We start from the raw sequence: 24,536 nt of genomic DNA, 5'->3' as shown, positions 1-24,536 counted from the left end.
GTAAAACACCCCAGCGGCGCCAGCAAAGCCGCCAACGATGGGCACCCAAACGATGGCAACCGGATGGTTGGCCAGATCAGGGACGATCGGCAAAACTGGGATGACCCGTTTAGAGTTGCCCTCCTCTTAGAATACGGTGACTGCGCTCGGTGAAATGGCGATGCCGCCAGTGAATCGGCAATACAACAAAGCAGCCAACGGCGCCGGCAAGACCGCCGGTGATCAATGACTCTCTCACCTCCCCGGCGAAGGTCACCGTCCGAAACCCCAGCCAGACGGCTGAAGAAAAAAATAACAGGGGTTGAAAAATGAGGGTTTTCAACCCTGGTTGCCGCATGTCGCCGGCAATCCGGAGAAACACCCTCTCCCCCCGGCGACCCTGGTGCTTGTCGACCACCCTGAAGCCCAACGGCGCAGGTAAAACCCTTAAGTCGACTGTTTTTTTTGTGGATGTGATGTCGGGAAACGCTGTCGCCCCACGGCGACAGTCTGTCGAGAATAACAGTCGCCTCACGGCCAGAGTCGCCATCTACTGGCGACCAATGTAGACGGGCTGCCGGGAAACACTGTTGCCCCATGGTGACAGTTCAATCTGTAGCAGTCGCCTCACGGTGACAGACTGCCAGAAAACAGTCACCTCACGGTGACTGTCGCCGTCCACCTGCGACTTACGTCGCCCCCACAGTCGCAGTCGACTGTTAGCGCAAAAATCACCAGCAGGCCCAAGCCTGCAGATACCCCGAAAAAATGCTTGACTCACGCGCAGCGGAAATGCGCGTCGTGGGCAACAAAAGAGTAGTCCGTTTGGAACATACTTGATCATCCAGAAGAAGATTGGACAAACTATGCTTTTCAGTGCAATCAATTTCCAACTCATCAAACTTTTGCTGGATAAATAGTTGCATTCAAACGGTCGTTGTGAAATCATGTTTAGTCAATCTTGATCTGGAAAGGTTCAGTGGTCAGGTTAGTTCGTGTCAAGGATGAGGAATGGCTTAAAATTTTACAAGTTATTCAATATTTTGTAATAAATATAAGTATTCCAATATTTTCACAATATATTTAGAAAACATTTTTCAATTTGTCATGAGATTTTTACGATGCCAAGAAAATCTGGATGGGATTTGTATCATTGTCAAGCAAAAGGCAATCCATCCGTTCAATTTTGTGCATGTATACTAGAGGCCCTAGACTACATTACCATGCTAAGGCCCACAGCTCATCCACATTTCATGCCTGGTTTGGCATACAACTGACCTAAGCAGGGTCCTGTGTCAAGCTGAAGGCCCAGGATCGAATCCCTCTGCCACATGGGGCAGCTGTTGTTGTGGTAGGGGTCCCCCTAACCCCAGCTTGCCATTCAAAAAAAAAAAAAGGGCGAAAGATGCAAAAGATGGAGTTCTCCTTTTTGGTTTTCTAGTCTCAGGGCCCTTCACCTTCCTCTCACCAAATCACGAACAGCAATTGGCAGGCCTTCAATTGGTAAAATCCTAGAGGTTGCCTAATGTGGCAGCAGTGTACCCCCACACGTCCAATGCAAACATCGGACGTAAGTGTGGGATAATATCCCATGTGTCCAGCAAGATACCTTTTAGGTGTCCCGCATGTCCAGCGAAATACCTTTTAGGTGTCCCATGGTGTTCCACCCCTCCCCCTGCAGCAGTGGGTGTCCTGAGCACCTTGTATCAAGACCAAAATTTAAAAAAGAAAAAGTAAAACTCTTGAGATGAAAACTCTATTTGTCCAAGACACCCTTAGAGAGGAGATCCAGAGAGCGGCAAAGTGCCATGGCTATTTGACACAGCCCATCACATGACCCCATTTCATGTGGGGCCTGCATTCTGTTGCTGTGGGCCTCATACCATGCTGTCATGTGATTGGCTAGTGTCACGTAGCGATGGCACTTAGCCGCTCCTTTGATCTCAACTGGACACCCTCATGCCCATCTAAGGATGTGAAAAGAGAACACCTGAACTTTGAACATGAAATACCACTGACAAGTTGTCTCTTGAATGGTTTTTGTATCTTGACCTGAGGTTTCTTAAGTTGCAGTCAGAATCCAGGGCTATGAGGATGTTTCAAGCTATGTGGTGAAACACTAAAGCCTTATATAAAACACGTGGTTTGTCGACGGCCATGGTTTACAACCCATGGGGTCCCTTGCCGCAAGCTTGCCGGTTGCGAGGACCTCAAGGGTTTTACCAACCGGAGACCTGACCAGTGATTGGGGCCTTTCCCTTGGCCTAACCGAAAAGTATGGCGTTATTGGCCTCTTCTACAAGTAAAATTATCAAGATTACCTTGACAGGTCCCACAAATGTCATAGGCCTGTCTTATATTTTACCCGCAAAAAGCAATGAAAATCTGATAAAACTATTAACTTATTGCTTATTAATATAATCTACATTTTCAGACCACACTTGCAAGCATCTCACACTCTCTCTCTCTCTCTCACACACACACACACAAATCCCACTGCATTCATGCAAGGAAAAAAGCCCTCAATAGCGATTTTGTCCATTTGAAAGAAGAACCCAACAATTGGAAGACAGTTAAAAACCCTTGAAAGCCATCTGTTTTTCTTTCCTTTTGTATAATAGAACATACGTAACAAAATGTGGACCAGCTACGTGCAATCACCGGCATCTAACTTGAAATCTATCTCCTTGCCAACTTTGTAACTACAGTTAATTTGACAAAGTAGATACTACTATACTTATCAAAAGGAACATATAACCCAATATATTCCAAAGCTTTCATTTAATAAACCCAAGAACTTCCCAGACTGCGGTAGAATGCCATCATCATCTCTGTTGAAGCATCGGAATAAGAATCTGATTTTGTAGAATCCTCGCCTCAGAAGAGAGCCTAATTGGTGCACTTGAAACCTTGACACACAGAAACCCATACTATGAGTACTAGAAGCAAAAGGATGCATAAGATGACGAGCTTTATTTTCATGTTCTCAAACCACATTTTCCGTCGTATGTGCACCCCTTGTTTCTGAAATTGCTGGGCCTGAAATATTTGTGAGCGAAAGCAGCCAGCGGTGAGAAAATGACAGTATCAATACAGCCAAATATGATTCATCCAGACAGAAGTGTGAAAAGAAGCACCTGTGAACGTAGATTTTCTGTCTTCTCAGATAGCACATCAAGCCTCTCCCGTCTGTCTAGAACCTGAAAGCATTTTTATAGACAGTTACTGTTGTTGAACATATTTGACTCGAGGTAATTTCTTGGAAGCATTAAAAATAAAAGGCTTTCCTGGAAATCACAATGTATCTTGAAAAAAATATCATGCTCATGGTGGTGACAATTAAAGCCCCAAGCACCGGGCCAACTTGAGATTTTTGGCAATCTTGTTAACATCTATGAGATGCTGTAGAAGCTTACTCCCTATTCATGTGTTTGTGTGTGTATACGAGTGTATATGAATGATTATACACTTACATTTTCTAGTGATGATGGCACTGGAAACTGGTGAGGTGGTTCCATCTACAAGGGCAATGTGCTCTACAAATATCTAGCTTTCTTGTGGCTTCGAAACAGTCGTAGGATTTTGCATAGGTACCATTGATATGAACAATTGGGTCAATTTTAGATCCAATTTGACCAACAAAATGTTGCCTTGGCCAACAGCATTCTAGCATCGGATTGGTTGATGCCACCCTATTAGTTTCCATGAAATCTGCTGCCAGATGTTCCCAAAAAACAATAGCGTATCACTTACAAATGAGAGAGAGAGAGAGAACAGGACTTGTAAAGCCAATCCCATGTAGTTGGGATAACATGATAATATGTGCACATCCATCCGTATATATATGTGCATGTGTGTGGAGGGGGAGGAGGTCAGTATGATATCAGTTATAAACATATTGTTTAAATTTTAGATTTCCTAAGAGAGGGAAAATCATTCTCCCTGTACCATAGAATATATGTGAAGAAACACGTCACGTTCCACATCCTACTGCTATTATAGGTTAACATAATTAACACATTACTGCCACTCCTTATGCATTAGTACATTATTGTTGATCTTGGTTCCATATCTAACATATTAGCATACACTCTTCATTATCTATTGGCACATTATGATTTCCACAAATTTATCAGTGGTTGATTAGGTATTCTAACAAACAAAAAAACATCAAAATAGGTCTAGTTTTAACACTAAAAGAACAACAGCACACAGGATAAACAAAAGGCAATGTTATTGGAGAACCTGATTTAGACCAATGATCTGGATAAAGGCCACAAGTGGTCAAAGAAATTAAGTTAGAATTGATTATGTGACACCAAAAACAACCAGAAAGAAGAAATAAAGTTAAGGTCTATGATTTCAGAATGAGGAAAAAAAAACAAAATTCTTTAGAAGTTTTGGAACATTTAAAGTTTTTAAAATTCTATGGATTAAAATTGACAACTCTTATGCCCTAACTATCAGATTTGTTCACAGGAGATAAGAGAGAGAGAGAGAGAGAGAGAGAGAGCAATTCACAAAAGGCTGGGGCGGCACTGCAATGCTCGACCTCCAAAACCCTAAGCATTATAAATTAAAAACATATACATATTACAATAATGCCATTAATGAAATCATATTTAACATGTGTACATATAATATGTGTACATATAATATGTGTATGGATCTGGATCCAGATCCATACGCATATGCAATGCTGTATTCTAACACCCTCCCTCAAGTTGTACGTGATTTTGGAGCATGTACAACTTGCTCTTCAATAGCCAAAATTGACGTCCTGTTAATCCCTTGGTAAATAGGTCTGCCACTTGATCTTCTGTTCGAACATGACGTAGTTCTATCTCCTTCATCTCGACTTTCTGCCGTATGAAATGTTGATCAATCTCAATGTGCTTCGTTCTGCTATACTGGATAGGATTACATGCAATGTTTATTGCGCTTTGATTGTCACAAAAAAGAAATGATCGAATAATTGTCTCCCCAAGATCACTCAATAAGTGTCTAATCCATGTGACCTCTGCCGTGCCTGCAGCCATCGATCTGTATTCAGCCTCTGTACTCGATCGTGCCACTGCCTTTTGTTTTCTGCTGCTCCAGGACACTAAATTATGCCCAATATAAACACAGTATCCAGAGACAAATCGTCTCTCATCTGGATCCCCTGCCCAATCTGCGTCTGTATAAGTGATGAGTGCATGTCCTCTATGCAGATTATCGTTCTTGCGATAAACAAGTCAGTCTCCTACAATTCCTTTTAAATAGCGTAGAATGCGCTTCAGAGCTTCCATATGACCCTCCGTTGGAGCATGCATAAACTGGGATACCTGATTGACAGCATAAACTATATCAGGTCTGGTAAAGGTCAAGTACTGTAACATCCCCACGAGACTTCTATACGTTGTAGGGTTGACACAAAGATGACCATCTTCAGAGCTCAGCCTTTGATGTAATACACTAGGAGTGCTGACTGGTTTGCAATTCGTCATCCCAGCTCTTTCCAGAAGATCAAGAGTGTATTTTTGTTGCATGAGTGTCAATGTATCTTGTTGTCTGTCAACTTCTACACCAAGAAAGTACCGCAACTCCCCTAAATCTTTCATCTTAAAAGTTTTCATTAAAAACTGTTTCACGTCTTGCACATGACTATCTGAGCTCCCAGTGATCACAATGTCATCAACATATATAAGAAGTATAACAATGTCCGCCTTTTGGTAAATAAAGAGAGAGTGATCCAAAGAGCATCTTCTAAAACCATAACTCTGAATCTGCATAGAGAAACTTTCAAACCAGGAACGGGACGCCTGTTTCAACCCATACAGAGATTTCCTTAGTTTGCACACCCAGGCAATAGGATCCTTCTCGGCATAACCAGGTGGTTGCTCCATATATACATCTTCCTTTAAAGTTCCATGCAAAAATGCATTTTTAACATCCATCTGGCTAAGGCTCCAACCTTGATCGACTGCTAGGGATATGATAATATGAATAGTACCCATTTTGACTACGGGACTAAAAGTTTCGTCGTAGTCTTCACCATATTGTTGTGTGAATCCTCGAGCAACAAGTCGCGCCTTATATCTGTCAATACTTCCTTCAGGCTTATATTTTATTTTATAAACTCATTTTGAGCCAACTACATTCTTTCCTTCTGGCCGAGGGACTATTTCCCAAGTCTGGCATTCATGAAGAGCTTCCATTTCTTCATTCATAGCTTCAGTCCAATGACGAGATTGAAGAGCTTGATTAAAACAAGTGGGTTCATTCTGTTTTGTGAGCTGAGACATAAACAACTGGAAATCAAGGGAGAAGGTCTCATAACTCACCCATCGTTGAATAGGATGCTTAATGCGTGACGACCTTTAAGCCGAATCATTGGCGATGCTTTCCTCCACATTCCTCGGCTCTGTATTTTTGCTCCGTCTAGTGTATATCTGTCCAGAGAAATGTTCTACTGGGGGTGGCTTAACAGGAGATAATTCAACATGCATTTGTGAGTCATTCAATTCCCTACTCAAGCCAAAGGGAGAGCAATTTGTTTGACATGTTTCTCCTGTATTAGCAAAGAGGTTTGCGCTCATCCATGGATCATATACTTCTAATTCTCGAGGTGGCAACACTGCAGGGTCATTGACCTGAAAATTTTGTTTGTCAAAAACAATATTTCTGGAGGTCCTAATGCGTTTTGTAGTAGGGTCATAGCATCGATAACCTTTGTATTCATCTGCATACCCAACAAATCTGCACTTGACAGCCTTATCCTGAAACTTATTTCGCAGAGATGAATCAATATGTACATAACATACACAACCAAAAACACGCAGCTCATCGTAAGAGGGATGTTGCCCAAATAAAGTATAATAGGGAGATTTCCGATCCAAAAGTGTCATAGGAAGACGATTTATGATATGAACAGATGTGTGAAAAACTTTTGTCCAGAGACTAACGAGCACATTGCCATCATGTAACATGCTCATCGCGCTCTCGACAATATGCCTGTGTTTCCTCTCCGCAACCCCATTTTGTTGAGGAGTATGAGGGCAAGAAACCTGTCGACTTATTCCTTTATCCCGAAGAAAGGCAATAAACTCGTTCGATGAATACTCTCCTCCACCATCACATTGTAAATGCACAATATCACAAGCAAACTTTGTTTTGACCATCGAATGGAACTCCCGAAATATTTGAAAAACTTCATACTTGTGTTTTAAGAAATATATCCAAGTATAACGGGAATATGAATCAATAAAGACAACATAGTAGCGACTACCAGAAAGAGAAGGAATAGGTGCAGGTCCCCAAACATCGGAACAAATAATCTCAAATGGCTTTGAAGCTCTTTTATTTATAATATGAAAAGGAAGGACATGGCTTTTGCAGAGTTCGCATGAAGAACATTTATTATTATTATCAGAAAATGAACATAAACTAGATTCTGGAATGAGACCATCAGATACAAGATTTTCAACGAAACCTCGACTATAATGTCCCAAACGACTATGCCAAATATCTGGCTTATTACAATGAGATGAATTAAAAACTTCCAATGAAGGAAAAAACAAAGACTCTGAAGGCGAAGACACTGAAGAACGCTTGGACGACTTCAACTAGAGGACTGGTACTGAGGGTGAAGGCACTGAAGGAATCTCCTTGAAGACGTACATGTTTCCTTGTCGCTCCCCCTTAGCGAACGTCTCCTTCGTTCGTAGATCCTTAACATAAACAGAAGAGGGAGTAAATTCGACGGAAGAATTCATATCGTCAACAAGTTTAGCTACAGAAACAATGTTCTTTTTAATATTAGGAGCAAGAAAGACATTGGACAAGTGAAGTGAGGACTTTGACATAGGGATATGTGCATTTCCAGTATGACTAATGGAGTGATAAGTTCCATCTCCCGTAACTATACTACCTTTTTTAAAATAAGGCAATAAGTGAGATAACTTACCTGCATTACCCGTAACATGTGTGGCGGCACCTGAATCAACATACCATTCGCCTTGTTCATTTTGCTTGATCGACATCTGAGACAATGCTGATAACAAAAGTTGTTGCACATCTGTGAATGGCACTTTTGTATCCACAACAGTAGTTGATTTATTCTCAATTTTGTTTATTTTTCCTCTATTCTGTAGATTGAACCAACAATCAGCTTTCACATGTCCTCTTTTGTTACATAAGAAACAAGTGGGCACTCTCCTCTGATTCCCTGTATTAAAAGCCCCTAAAATATTAGGTGTAGGCAAAATACCACGTCCTCCCTGCCCGAAACGTCCGCGGCCTCTGCCTCCTTGATGCCCTCCATTCCCTCGTCCAAAACCTACAGAAGTGTCCATGGCCAAAACTGAATGAGGACGAGCTGATTCATTTCCTTCTGCCCTTTGCTTCATAATCATCTCATGCTGGAGAAGCTTCGCTTGGAGGTCGTCAAAAGTGGGCAAGTGAGGAAGGCAGGATAAAGTTGTGGTAAACATTCAAAATCAGGACCCAATCCATTGAGAAGTTGTTGAACTTTATCTTTATCTGCAATAGCACTTCCAACAACAGCCAATTGATCAGTAATACTCTTCAAGCGGCCTATGTATTCCATGACTGTCATGGAGCCTTTCTTCAAACTTTGAAATTCATGTTTTAAGTACATAAGTCGAGCTTCTGATATCTGAGAGTATGTCTGAGACAGCTTACTCCACAGATCTGCCGCAGTGCAATCATCTGAAAGAGTAACCAGCACTTCTTGAGAGAGTGTTGACGTAATATAAGCAACCAAAGACTGATCCCGCTTCCTCCAAGCTGTATACTCTGGATTCTTAATAGAAATGGTAATTGTGTCACCCTTCTCATCTTTGGTTTCCTGCAAAATTAGCCGTGGTGGTATAGGAACTAAACCACCCAAATGTTCATCGAGATCCTGACTTCGTATAAAAGGAAGGATTTGCCTCTTCCAGGTCAAAAAATTAGAATGAGTAAGTTTTTCAGTAACGAGCTGACTCAAGAAATTGACAGAGGGACCGGATGACGAAGAGAAGTCCATAGCAGTGAAACGATGAATAAGCAAACAAGATGAATGGGAAGAAATAAAACAGATTTTGAGAACACTTAATCAATCAGTAAACCTTGAATAAGGCATATACTTGTACTACCAAAAGTGTTGCACAAAGAACACTAAAACAACAATAAAACAGTCGTTGGTGTTTAGGAAAAGATGGAACCAACACAGGTCTGAAAACCAGTCGTTGGTGTTAAAAAAAAATTGCAAACACATGTCTGAAAAACAGTCGTTGATGTTGAGAAAGAAAAAAAAATGGAATGAAGAAGAAGGTAAACAAATACCAATGATGAGCACGCTGAAAGGAAAAGGGAAAAGGGAAAAAGGAAAAAGGTACCAACTTTCAGAAGATGAAATTTTTAGATTCAGAAGAAAAGAGAAGATGTCACGCTGGGGTTTGCTGTTCACGAGGGTGTTACGCTGGGTTGTTGTTCACGCTTCTCACGCTGGAACTGTTCACGCTGGGCTTGTTGTTCACGATTAAGAACCTTCACCACGATCTGAAGATGATCACGCTGGGGTTTGCTGTTCACGCTGTCGTTGCTGTTCACGATGAAGAACCTTCACCACGATCTGTCAGAACTTCTTCACGCACAGGATTAACCTGAGCTCTGATACCATATCAGATTTGTTCACAGGAGATAAGAGAGAGAGAGAGAGAGAGAGAGAGAGAGAGAGAGAGAGAGAGAGAGAGAGCAATTCACAAAAGGCTGGGGCGGCACTGCAATGCTCGACCTCCAAAACCCTAAGCATTATAAATTAAAAACATATACATATTACAATAATGCCATTAATGAAATCCTATTTAACATGTGTACATATAATATGTGTATGGATCTGGATCCAGATCCATACGCATATGCAATGCTGTATTCTAACACTAACATCATGTTCATGAAAGGTAAGGATGCCAGAGTGCTAAAAAGACTCCAAAGAAGAGAAATAAAAATAGACTCAACTATGTGAAATCTTTTATAACCTGTCAATCTTTCCACTGTAGCTGGAAAAAATAAATTGTATGGTTCAAGAACAACGCATATGCAGCTGGGTGACATGGTACATATTGATGGCTAATGCAATTTGTGAGTAGAAATACATACAGCTTGGCAATCATACTGATCAATTTGCGATATTTTAAAGTTAATAATCAGGTCTAGAAAGGATAATGCCAATCTTTGAGCAAACATTTCATGCTGCAGATTCAATAGGAGGTTAGTGCATATGAAAATACATGTAACTGAGGCAAAAATGCATACAAGTTATCTAATGTAATCAGAGAAGAAGCTGCAGCATTATTTTTATGCTACAAATTTTCAATGCACTATGCTTAATGAACTGTTATTATCATAAGCTTGTTATATTGTAACAAAAATGCATAGCTGTGTGAAAGGTGGCATGCATAAAATTGAAGTTACAACTGGCAAATCATCATCAGCCAAGAGTAACCTAGTATTTTTTTTGCACTAATTATGCCCCATTTCCAGTAACTACTACTGCTTCTGAATATGTGATATCAAATTAACATGAAGAAGATATCCCAAGCACATGAACTGTTCAGTTCCCGGTGACTTTCCACAAAGCACGCACGCTGTACATACAAAAAGAAAAATAATAGTGGTGCTTACTGAAAATCATTTTATTATCTCATAAAAAAAAATGCTGGCTTCCAAAGCACTATATGGTACAGGAAATCAACCAGGAATAATTATCTCTTAAAATGAAAATTAAGGGGAAAATGCAGAAAAAAAATTAACTATCATAAAGAGGCACACTGTGACATTTCATCAGTGTGCTTTTCAGAATTGTGCATGTAATCTGCATGGTCAAAATAATATGTTAATCGCTGAAAACATCAAACAGAATACCTTGTCTACGTTTTCCATCATAATGCTTTTAACTTCAGACACTTGACCCTTAACTTTGAAGAGCTTCCCAATCTCCTCGGCATGATCAATTATATACTGCATGTTCTCTTTCATTATTGGGCTGCCAATATGATGCAATATCTAAGCGAGTATTGGACAACCTGAATCAAGAAAAATCTCAGACAGGAACCTGAACTTGTTCATGAACGGACATACCCGAATTCTTTATTGAGACTTTTTGCGAGGGCAGTATCAGCTTTCCCACCTCCATATCTCTTCTTAAACTCTGCATTTATGCGCTCCAAAAAAGCTATTGACAATTGTTTCCCAACAGACTCTTTTGCAACAACACAAAATGCTGCCAGAAATCAAGAATGTATCAAGTTACGGCAGAAAGTAAAATAATCCAATAATCCTTTTCTTTTTTCTCTTTAATTCTGTGAATTGCACTTGATTCTAACTAATTCCAACAAACAAATTTGTAACTGTAGCATGTCCATAATAGTCGTCATTTCTGTAGTGAGTTTGACAAAGTTCCCACTATGGATATGGGAAAGCATTCTTTCCTTTATAGGTTACCTATCCTCCTTGGTGTAGATGGAAGTATCTGACAAGAAAGAAGAAGAATACTCTCTTCCTACAGGAACATCCATGAGTCCACAAGAGAAAAGGACTACTCGAATTATAGAGAAAAGAGGAAAAAAAAACTATTCAACAATCAATCTAGTATACCAGGAATATCAATGAACCCAATTAATGCAATTGCTCAGGGTCCATGAGTCCACAAGGGAAGGTGAGAAAGGCATTCATTGAGACCACAAGAAAAGGGAACTCCTTGAATCCACAAAAAAGAGAGGAAATAAATTTACTTAGTAATCCAATTCCATCTTACAAAATGGGCCTTGTAGTCTCTGTTAGATTTCGGGCAGCGGAAGCGTACCTGAATCCATGTCGATGATCACGATATGCTGCCTTGTATGCGACAGACGATAATCCAGTTCATACGATCAAGATTCACACAGTAGAAAAATCACAATCCATGATAGATCGTGTGAGTACAAAGCCTTCTCTACGTTGTCTTTTCTCCTTATTATTTTTTACGATGATGGGTCTCTTCAAGAAAAATTAGACAGCCTTGAGGGACTAAGACTCCTCCCCTTTATATTGGGTCTACCCATCAAGACCCAAAAGGAAATTCATTTCTTTACCCGACTTGAATTGTAAGATGCTCTCAAAGATTGGGTCTAAATGAAAATAGATCTAATATTATTTTATTTTATTTTATGCCACCTTAATGAAATTCTAACAATCTCCCACTTGGCATAATATAAAATAAAATAACTGTAAGTATATCCAAAATACAACATTGGATCATAAAAGAAGTTTCATTTGAATGCACTCTAATAAACATACCCAACAATATGTATTTACAATTCATCATTCATACTTACTTTAAGAAAACTTATTGATATAGATCATGGCGGTTATATACATCAAATGATATATTCCCTTCCATGCTTCATATTATCAACAAATTCACTTAAATAAGCCTTATATGGTAAAGAATATAAACAGTCTCATTTTAATGTCAATACGACCAAATCTTCTATTTCACACATGAATGTTAACAAATAAAATAGAAGAAGATAAACAATCATCCATTATGAGATCTCAAATGTATCAAGTACATCATCAATTATCCCATGAAATAAGACCCATACTCGTTACATGTCCTGAGAAGACTTTAGGTGCCAAGGCTTTAGTCATGGGGTCAACAATCATGTTAGAACCACTGACAAAACTAATTGATACAAGATGATTGTGAATCCTTTCTTATACAGAAAGGTACTTAATATCAATGTGCTTGTTAGCACTAGTAGACTTACTATAATTGGAGAAAAATACTGCAGAAGAATTATCACAATGTAAACTTAATGGTTTGGAGATGGAATCCACAACTTTAAGTGCAGTGATAAACTTAACCATAATGCATGTGAGGATGCTTCATGACAACCAATAAATTCGGTTTCCATAGTAGAGGTAGCCACAATATGTTGTTTATCCATGAAACTGCCCCACCCGCAAGCAAGAAAACATATCCCGGTGTGGATTTCCTACTATCCAAACAACCAGCAAAATCTGCATCTCTATAACCAATCACTTCCAAGTGATCGGTTTTGCCATAAGTGAGCTTGAAATCTTTAGTTCCTTGAAGGTATCTCATTATTTTCTTTATTGTTTTCCTATGTTCTATTCCTGGATTGCTTTGATATCTTGCAAGTAATCCCATAGCAAAATTAATATCAGGACGTGTGCAAACTTGAGCATACATTATGCTCCCAAGGGCGGCAACATATGGAATAGTCTTCATTTTCTGCTTCTCAATCTCATTTTGTGGACACTGATTGGAACTAAATTTATGACCTTTAAAGAATGACACTTCAATGATGAGCAGCTCGACATGTTAAACCTTTCTAAGATCTTAGCAATATAGGCTCTTTGAGATAAACCAAGTAGTCTTTTAGTTCTATCATGATGGATTTCAATGCCAATAACACATGATGCATTCCCCATATCTTTCATATCGAAATGATTTGAAAGAAAATTCTTAGTCTCGCTTAGAAGACTCAAATCATTTACAGCAAATAATATATCATCCACATATAGAATCAGAAAAATAAACTTGCTCCCACTGACCTTTAGGTATATACATTGATCACCAATGTTCTCACTAAACCCAAAGGACAAAACGACTTCATTAAATTTCAAGTACCACTGACGGGAAGCCTGTTTAAGCCCATATATGGATTTTTTTAATTTGCATACTAAATTTTCATTTCCTTTCATTTCAAATCCTTCAGGTTGCACCATGTATACTTCTTCTAGATTCTCATTCAAAAACGTTGTTTTTACATCCATTTGATGTAACTCTAAATCATAGTATGCCACTAGTGCCATAATAATTCTGAATGAATCCTTTCTAGAAACAGGAGAAAATATTTCTCTATAATCAATGCCTTCCTTTTGAGTAAATCCCTTTGCTACAAGTTTGGCCTTGTACCTTTCTACATTACCTTTGGGATCACGTTTGGTCTTGAAAATCCATTTACAGCCACCTGGTTTATATCCCTTAGGTAATATAATAAGTTCCCAGACTTTATTCTTTTGCATGGATTCAATCTCCTCATTCATGGCATTCAACCATAAATCAGAATTTTCACTTTTAGTGGCTTCTATGAATGAGAATGGATCATTATCAGTACCAACATCATAATCACGCTCTTGAAAATATATAATATAGTCATCTGAAATAGCAGGTCTCCTAACCCTCTGAGACCTTCTAAGTGCAGGAGAATGAACTATATTATCAGTATCATCATGCGTGTTATCTTGTAGTGGTACATGATCAACATCAACCTCTATAGTGGGTAATGTGATATGGTCTGACTGTTGATCTATCATATCATGATCAATGGGTTCAGACCTCACATCTGTCATAGAGGTAGTAGGTAAAGGATCCCTAACTTCCTCAAATTCCACATTGCGTAGAATGCTACATATACTCCCACTAATTTTATCATTCTCAATAAACTTAGCAATGCCAGTTTCAACAATCTTAATGGTGTATGATGGATTATAAAATCTATACCCTTTTGACCATTCTGGATACCCAATAAAATAACAAGTAATAGTTCTTGGGTCCAATTTCTTTTCTTGTGGATTATATAATCTAGCCTCTACTTGACAACACCAAATATGCATATGCCTCAAGCTGGGTTTCCTTCCTGTCCATAACTCAAAAGGAGTTTTGGTAACAACCTTACTAGGAACTCGGTTGAGGATATACATAACAGTTTTTAAGGCTTCATTCCATAAATTTAAGGGTAAAGATGAATTGCTCATCATACTCCTCACCATGTCCATGAGAGTATGATTTCCCCTTTCAGCCACACCATTTTGTTGACGTTTTCCTGGCATAGTGTATTAAGGTTCTATGCCCTTTTCTTCAAGGAATCTAGCAAAAGGTCCAGGAATACGACCTAATTGACCATGTCTACCATAATATTCTCCACCCCTGTCAGATCTCACAATTTTGATTTTCTTATTCAATTTATTTTCTACCAAGTATTTGTAAATTTTAAACGTTTTCAAAGACTCTGATTTTTCATGCAATAAGAAAATAAAACCATAACATGAGAAATCATCAATGAATGTGATAAAGTATTGCTCTCCACTTATACATTGTGAAAATAAACTACAAATGTCAATGTGAACCAATTCTAAGAGTTCTTCACGTCTACAACCTTGTTTATTCTGGGTCTTGGTTTGTTTTCCTTTTATACAATCGATGCAAGTGTCAAAATCAGTGAAATCAAGATTACGTAATATTTCATCTTTCACTAATCTTAACATTCTTGCTTTCGATATGTGACCCAATCTTTTATGCCATAGCATAGAGGAAATCTCATCGATCAAGCAACGCTTAACACCAATATTCACATTCAAAGTAGAAACATTATTAGAGAATGAGCAATCTGCATTTAATTTATAAAGACCATCACATAAAGTTCCACTACCTACTAAAATAGAATTCTTAAACAAGCTAAAGTTTAAGCTCCCAAAACTGACCGAATAACTCATTACATCAAGTTTTGATAAGAAAATCAAATTCCTAGATATTGATGGAACATAAAAAACATTATAAAGCTCTAAATAATATCCAGTATCAAGACAAAGCCTACAAATCCCTACAACTTTGACCTTAGATTTGGTCAGATTGCCCATTAAGATGAAGGATTCACTCTCATTTGGTTTTCTGTTGGAAAGGAATGCCTGCAAAGAATTTGTAACATGAATAGCAACACCAGAATCAATCCATCAAGAATTAGAGGATACATTCATAAAATTGGTTTCAAAACAAACACATAAATGAGAATTACCTCTTTTCTCAAACCAATTTTTGCGCTTTAGACAGTCTACCTTAAAGTGTCCCTTCTTATGACAGAAGTGACACCTGTCATCCAGCTTTCTTTCCTCTTGACCTTTCTTTGGTTGGAATTTATTTCCTTTTCCTTTCCCAGACTTATAGTGCTTTGATGATGAAGCTAAATTAACAACCAGTGATCCTTCTTGTTTCAATCTCTCTTCCTCTTGCACACACATAGATATCAATTCATTCAATGTCCATGTTTCCTTATGTGTGTTATAAGATATTTTAAACGGTGAAAACTGTGATGGAAGATAGTTGAGTACAAACATAACTAGAAAAGATTCAGAGATTGTCATCCCCAATGCTTTACGTTTCCCAGCTATATCAGACATCTCCATAATGTGCTTTCGCACTCCACTGGTACCGTCATATTTCATGGAGGTCAATTTATTAGTGAGCATTCCTGCCATTGCTTTGTCTGATCCACTAAACTGTTGTTTAATGAAATCAAGATATTCTTTAACACTCTCATTATCAGGAACAGAACCCCTGATATTCTTTGCTATCGAACTCTTGATTATCATTAAGGACAATCTATTAGAACGCTCCCACCTTTCAAATTTGACCTTTTCTTCATCTGTACTGTTATCAGTAGTGTCATTAGGTTTTTCAGTTCGTAGAGCTAAATCAAAATCTAAACAACCCAACGTGATGAAAAGTTGCTCATGCCAATCATTATAATTTGATCCATTCAGTGCAGGAATATGAGATAAATGAGAATGCAGGGAAGCCGGAGTTATAGCTGAACAATCAAAGTTAAGCTCACATTACTGTCATAATGCAGATAAATTATTATGTGCAATTCCAATAATCATTAATATAATCTCAGCTAATCATTCGTAATTACATGAATATAAATTACGAACAATGTTAATAACGCTATGATAATGTCATCAATATTTAATAATTGATTAAAATACTTAAAGGCGAAGATATCTCTCATTTGGGATAAGATTCTTCGTGTTAAGTAATTTTCAATCGATTATTAAATTTCAAGTAATATATCAAATTATAGTTACTTTTGAGCAAAACTACAATTCAACACTCTAATGCAATTTTCATTTCAAGAGAAATATCCAAAATTTTCTCTAAATTAACAACCCTATATATTAACACATTCTAGACCCTTCAGGGCAACTAGAATAGTAAAAATAAAATAGGATTGGTAAATATAAAATTGTCGATAATTAATATTCATAAATATTTCATGCACTTTTAAATAAAATAAGAGCATGAATATTTATTCCAAATCTTGATCCAATTATGAGATCCATTAATTATGACTTTAAGTCTTTAATTGGATACTATTTCCATTCATGCTAAGATTAATGTATGGATCTAGTTAAAACATGACCCAGATCCACCTCATAACACAACATTTCATGAATACAGTTAGTAATGGCAAGTAGGGAAGTCATAAAGACATGGGGGCAAAATAGTCAATCATGAGGAGGCAAAAAAATTAATCCCAATAAAGTAGGGTCATTTAGTTTCCTCTCCATTTCCCTCTATACATGCATACGGTGATTGAGGGAGTGGAAGAGAACGCCCAACTGGCTGATGTCATCATTTGTAACTGCAGCAATGCAGTTACCATCGATGGATGGCAGACATCATCCGACCCTCTTTACACGACCATGGTGAAGGTTCTTTAATGGCGGTCACAGAGGGGTTAGAATGGGTCTAATCTACTATGATCGTTGCTGATGAAGGTGGGCAGCCCAGCAATACTACTGCCTCCCCAACAACGTTTAGGATCATCATGGGGTTCAAGCCCAATACATCCCTTTGGATCTAACTTAGATCACGACAACATCGCTCCTGCAATCAATTGAGCAAAACGATGGCAACTCTAATGGTTGTATATTGATATTTATATAACTTAAATACAACCCTTGCAGTCGATTCAACAAGGTTAGCATACAAAAAAAAATGCAATTTACAGATGAACTGTAAATATTTCATTAATATTTCTAATGAACTGTAAATATTTCATTCAATAAGATCGATTCACAGTAAATATGATTAAAAGAAAAAACAGTCGATTTTAATCCATTATAGTCAATGGCTATAATCATTTGATCATCTTAAACAAGAAGATAATCAACATGAACCAAGATACTAACCTGGCTTTGATACTATTTGTTAGATTTCGGGCAGCGGAAGCGTACCTGAATCCATGTCGATGATCATGATGTGCTGCCTTGTATGCGACAAACGATAATCCAGTTCATACGATTAAGATTCACACAGTAGAAAAATCACGATCCACGATAGATCGTGTGAGTACAAAGCCTTCTCTACGTTGTCTTTTCTCCCTCTTATTTTTTATGATAATGGGTCTCTTCAAGAAAAATTAGACAGCCTTGAGAGACTAAGACTCCTCCCCTTTATATTGGGTCTACCCATCAAGACCCAAAAGGAAATTCATTTCTTTACCCAACTTGAATTGTAAAATGCACTCAAAGGTTGGGTCTAAATGAAAATAGATCCAATATTATTTTTATTTTATTTTATGCCACCTTAATGAAATTCTAACAGTCTCTTCTATAGCCAAAATCCTGTGCAAGATCACTTGAAACTTATCTAAACTATTCCCATTCTAAACTTCTAGTAATAAAACCTGAACTAGACAAAAATTACATTTTAACTAACAAAGAAACTTGTCAGCATAGAGGAATTCTTCTTTCTTAATTCCTACTGAATTAAGAAAGAAGAAGAATACTCTCTTCCTACAGGAACATCCATGAATCCACAAGAGAAAAGGACTACTCGAAATAAAAAGAAAGGAGGAAAAAAAACTATTCAACAATCAATCTACTATACCAGGAATATCAATGAACCCAATTAATGCAATTGCTTAGGGTCCATGAGTCCACAAGGGAGAGTGAGAAAGGCATTCATTGAGACCACAAGAAAAGAGAACTCCTTGAATCCGCAAGGAAGAAAGAGAGCAAATAAATTTACTTAGTAATCCAATTCCATCTTACAAAAAGGGCCTTGTAGTCTCTTCTATAGCCAAAATCCTGTGCAAGATCACTTGAAACTTATCTAAATTATTCCCATTCTAAACTTCTAGTAATCAAACCTGAACTAGACAAGAATTACATTTTAACTCGAACAAAGAAACTTGTCAGCATAGAAGAATTCTTATTGAATTAAGAACCTACTCAAACTAGAAACTATTAAATTATGAAACTACAAAGAAATTCTAACTCTGAACTTCTAAAAATCGAATTTTATCCCCACAAGAGGTAAAACTTAGTAACTTCCTAAACTAAATAGAACTATACACTATTCCCAATAAGCTAGGTTTTTATCCCTATTCCATATCACTCCATCATTAGAATTGGCATGGCTCTTGTAAATAAGTTAATGCAACCAAGAGTGCATGCATCATTGAAGTTCATAAACATTGTCCACACTTGGCAAAGGCTCAGTTCTAATGATCATGCAACCATCATATCTAAAATGTGCAAAATGGAGATAAAAACAAATGGTAACATAATTTAGTAGCTCTAAACGCCTATGCGCGTGGCACAATGGTGTAGTTCAACATGAAGCACTACATAGATGTGCTAGCAGGTGAGTATAAATGAGGGCACATGCTATCACTAACCATTATGTAGATCGGTTCGTGTTTAGCTGATTCACTTGGTTTACGCAGCGGCTTAACCATCCCAGTCACCAAATCTAGAAACACCAAAAAATTGGCATAGAAAGCTACATACTGAAGGATCATATCCATGACCACGATGATATGCACTGCGAAAAATAGGCATGTTTTTTTTAAATTTTTAATCGATAAAATAAATATTTTTTATATTTTAATACTTAAAAACACATTTTATTGAAATAATATTAAGAATTATTAAAAACATATTAAGATAATATCCACGTGTGTCAGTGTCCAAATCAGCCTGTCTGCTTGTGTCACTAGGGACACAACCAAAATGGTGTGTCCCTGTGATATAGCCAAGACTGAGAACTTAAATGTAATAACTTTTCACACATTATCACACAAATTGGCTAAGAGAAAAGCAGCTATCCAGAAAAACTTGGCCCAATCAGCTTACTTAGAGTGAATCAACTTATTTGGTACATGCATAGGCTCTGTAAAGCTAGATTTGGTCCATTCATGATCTTGCTGAATCTGAGTTGCCTGTTACTTCAAATTGAATCAACCTAGGTTGAATAGATGGTTTTCAGTTTTTAACATTTGAAATCGCCATATCAAATGGATTGAGTTTTGTGTCACTTTCTGAATTCTGAACTCTTAGGAAAACTATAGTTCTTCTGTTCACATGATAGAAATTTAACACGGAGGAAAAGTTATGTGCAGAAAAATTGAAAAATAGGAAAAGATAGCAATTGACGGAGAACATGAGAAAATGAGGAGGACGCCATACTATCTTTCAAGATATTGGGATATCCATGAAAATCTCACTTTTGAATATATCACAAAAATTTATTCAAGTAAAACAATGCACTGGTGATATTTTGAGATTGTTAACAATGTAATAGCATCTAATTTTAGGTTCAAACTTTGAGTGCCACAAGCAAACTTGCATCACATAGAATATGTCAAGGTGATCGTGTTTAAGAGGAATGTGGTCCCACTATCACCTCACTATGCATGTCTATGGACAATCTGTGAACTACAACGGATGAAAAATAAAAAACTTTTTTTAGCATGAAAGACCATGATGATTGCACTTACCTTCTTTCCTATCTGTACTCTACTGACTCTAATCTTCTAATATGCATCTTGGGGATTGCAGTTGCACAAACAGCTTGACCTAGCACTAGGCTCAGTAACATTGGTTGATATACCAATTTAGCCTAGCTCCAGGTCTTGGTCTGATGGGATTGGCACAGAATGGTAATAACTAATGCTTCCTTGCTGTGGTGGCAGAGAGCAAACAAAATACAAAAGTGGCTCATAGAATGAGATCCTACCTATGTAAAGTGTAGCTTGCACATAGTCGTTTGACTGTTTACCAATCCAATGTGTCGCCTCTTAGAGCTTCTAGAGGTTGCAAGCATCAAACACTTCCCTCAGTTCTATGGCTGTAAAAGATGATTTGGAGCTGGCATGCTAGTAAAGGCTTGCATTTTAATCTAGAATCTCAAGAGTTGTACACCTTTATCCAATTTGGCAAACAAACTACTACAAGTAATCGTGGTTGCACCATCATCTCGTCATGAAAAATGGCACCTTGAATCAAAGTGTTGGTTCATTAGTTCTTTGACTTCTAGGCTTCACATTCAAGTTGATATATATTTAGCTAACCAGGAAATGCACAGGAAGACATTCATGCTTGTTAAACCATACATCACATGTGAATGACAACCGTTGCTTTGGGTAACAAAATCACAACATCTGAAGCAGATCTGATCGGAGAAAGAAGAAACCGAAAAAGTTGTAATCGAGTTGAAATTCTACAGATTTTACAAATGCAGCATAATAAAATCGAACAAAGTTTGTCAGGATCGTTCAATGGACCCGCTCCTGAACCATGAAATGACCAAAGCACAATCACCTACAAATTTAGCCTAAGTAGAACCAAAGAACAATATGGTCGATTTCGACCAATGAGCAGGCAAACAAACGAAAACCACCACCAACATCTCCTGCACCGGGATAACATAACCAGCACAACCAAGAGAAGACACGGAATTTTGAAAAGAATCAAAACCCAAATCCTCCAATCTGGCTTCTCACATAATCCATCCCCACAAGCTGAAATAAACTTATACACAATGAGAGCACCAATTAGGACATGCATACAACACCCACATCTCGAAACCTTGATTTACATAGGATGGTCAACAAAAAAAAATGCGTATAAAGCATTGCCCACAGAAAAGAAAGAGAGTGGTGTGAGTACTCTACAGTGGGTGTGTTCAGGAATTACCATAACCATCTTCGACGATGAAATTGAAGGTATGGTGATCACAGTTGAAAGTGAACTTGTTGTTGGAAGACGGGAGCTTCTGTAGACACTGAGAAGCAATGGCGGGGAAGTTTCCTGTGAACTCCGTGTACTCTGCCAGAACCATCGTCCCTCTCGCCACGAAGCTATAGATGAACGATTCCTGAGCCATCTTCTCTCACCCCCCCTCCTTAAATCACGCAAGCAGATCCAAAAGCTCTATCGAGGAAGGAAACAAGGAAAGGATCGCTTCAGATTCACACCAAGATGGGAGATTGCACAAAGGGGCAACAACGGCTAGTGATCGAGTGTCATCTGGGGTCTCTCTCTTCCGAAGAATCTGAACGGCGTATTTTTCTTCTACTTTTTAGTTTTTTCCTTCTTTTAATACTCCATTTTTTTTTTAGTGTGAAGACACTCCTAATAATCGATGTGTAAGAAGTCATCGGGACCGTTACTTTAATTCTTTTGTGTAATAATTTTTTTTTAGGAACCAACGGCTAAGATGGTTCTGGTGAATCATTTAGTAGGTACAACACCGATTGGTGAATTTTCCATTTTGTGTGACGTGAATGCTAAGTAGAGTGTGATGCTCTGTAGTGCCGTTGTCCTTTAAAGCAAAGGGGACTCATCGGAGGACAAACAACCTCCTTTAATGACCTCCATTGATCGAAAGTTAGAACCTTAATCAAGGGTAATAGTTTTTATTTTTTTTTTATAATTAATTACGGGCAATAGTTTTTATTTTTTTTTATAATTAATTACGAGCAATAGTTGTTGGGTTAAGGTTACCGGAAAATTTTGAATTTGGCAATATTTGGTGCTATTGAAGGTACGAGACTATTGAGTATATAATCACTTTTTTTTTTCATATATTTCAAATTTTCTTTTTTTTAGATGAGAACTTATGGATGTGATCTAAAAGACAAGGTTTGTTTAGTAGAAAATAAGTTTTGAATTATGTGTGCTATTAGAGGTACGAGACTGTCGAGTATATAATAATGGCTTTCTTTTTATATGGATTAGATCTTTTTTTAGATGGGAACTTATGAATGTGATCTATAAGGATTGTTTAGTAGAAAATAAGTTTTGAATCATGTGATTGTGACATGTAAGCAGATTTTTTTTTAAGGGTTTCAAAAATCAATGGTCTGCAATGCACTAAAATTTTGCAACTAAAACAAACACTATTTTTAATGAAAATAACACTATCCAAGGTTTGATTCTTACACAAACATGAACACATTTATATGGACAGATTAAGTCACCAAAGATAAATATGATTTCCTGTTCAATGGCACCAAACATCAAACCTTTTGACATAATTCAAATATGCACATGACTTAGAGCTCTGCTTGTTTGGTAGGAGGTGTTAGTGCATGTCACCATGTGTTGGGATGTTGCAAGTTCAAAACCCAATGGTATGTTGACAATTGTTAAACATGGCAAAATCTTGTTTTTCAAAAACTTGCAAGGATTTGAAAATATTTCATAAATCTTGAGTTTTTTCAGCAAAATCTTGACAATAAAAAAATAAATTAAAAATATATAAAAATGTTTTTATAAAAAATATTAATAAAAATTGTTTAAAAATAAAATTACATAGTTTTTTCACAATAAATAACTGTTTAAAATGTAAATATCGCGTTTAAATTGCAGTATTTATGTTTTTTCATAAATCTCACAATATTTTGAAAATCTCACGAGAAATTGCAGTTTTAAACTTTGAGGCAATTTCTTGTGATATTATTGCAACATTTTCATAAATCTCACGATAGTTATCACTATGGTGGGGTCTGTCTAACCCCAAACTTGCCTATAAAAAATAATAATAATAAAATATGCACATAACTTTTTGAATTTCTTTAAAAAATACTAATTTATTTCTCTAAATAAAAAATAAGCATTTTGAAATTAACTATAATTACTACTGAATTATATACTCCACTTCGGCTTAAGGAGGGCGAGGATACTAAGGGATTCAAGGAGGGGCCCACGCGGTCCATCATTCGGAAGAACGGTGGTGGTGGGACCAAGGATTTCTTGTGGGGCTAGATCCATTGATAATATCATACCAAATATTGTGTTTTGGACCCTAGCAATCCATGTCTCTACTGATGTTATTGGTGGAACCGACCCAGACAGTTGACCCAATTCCGACATGACAGGGCACCATCCATCTAGGGGTTTCATAGGCTTAACGGTTCGGGTTGGTACTACCCAAATCCTAGCTAGACATTGACTTGGATTAGACACTTCTGAAAAGTCCAAACCTGGATCCAACAAACTAAAGTCCACCTAAATTAGGGAGGGAAAATCTCACCTAAATTAAGAAATTCCCTTGTGAATGTTCTAAAATGTGATTCATAATCACAAGAATTTGTAATACTTCAAGGGAAAATTTCATTTAGGAGCCAACCTTGCACGCCTAATTCCAAAAAATGAGCTTTACTTTTTTAAAATTCCTGATATAGGCCACAAGTTTCTTAAAAATGGTCAAATAAACATCCATCATCTTGAAAATGAGAAATGTGTTTTTTTTTTATTTTCTTATTATCCTTTAGATCTGGAAAAAACTCGTTTATCCTCGTAAAAAAGAAAAGGGTAAATGTTTTGAATATTTGATTATAAAGGCTATTATTGTAATCTAAATTGAAATCTTACCGGGTTTAATGGATAACAATAATTAAGGTAGGTTTCTATTGAAGCTTCGAGAAAAC

General features: G+C 37.4%; 1 protein-coding gene across 1 annotated transcript; it reads right to left on the bottom strand.

Moving 5' to 3' along the window:
* Window positions 1–2,520: 2,520 nt before the first annotated feature.
* LOC149844292 (vesicle-associated membrane protein 724-like) lies at window positions 2,521–22,091 on the bottom strand. Its single transcript, XM_090000484.1, has 5 exons — window positions 21,799–22,091; window positions 11,107–11,248; window positions 10,891–11,011; window positions 3,117–3,179; window positions 2,521–3,018 (listed from the first exon to the last, which is right to left on the bottom strand). The coding sequence occupies exons 1-5, from the start codon at window positions 21,986–21,988 to the stop codon at window positions 2,869–2,871; spliced, it is 666 nt and encodes a 221-aa protein (XP_089856610.1). The 5' UTR covers window positions 21,989–22,091; the 3' UTR covers window positions 2,521–2,868.
* Window positions 22,092–24,536: the final 2,445 nt, after the last annotated feature.

The sequence above is a fragment of the Nuphar pumila genome, chromosome 3, assembly GCF_984573655.1.
Source record: "Nuphar pumila chromosome 3, dmNupPumi1.hap1.1, whole genome shotgun sequence".
NCBI classification, from domain to species: domain Eukaryota; kingdom Viridiplantae; phylum Streptophyta; class Magnoliopsida; order Nymphaeales; family Nymphaeaceae; genus Nuphar; species Nuphar pumila.
This window is presented reverse-complemented; position numbering and strand designations above follow the sequence as displayed.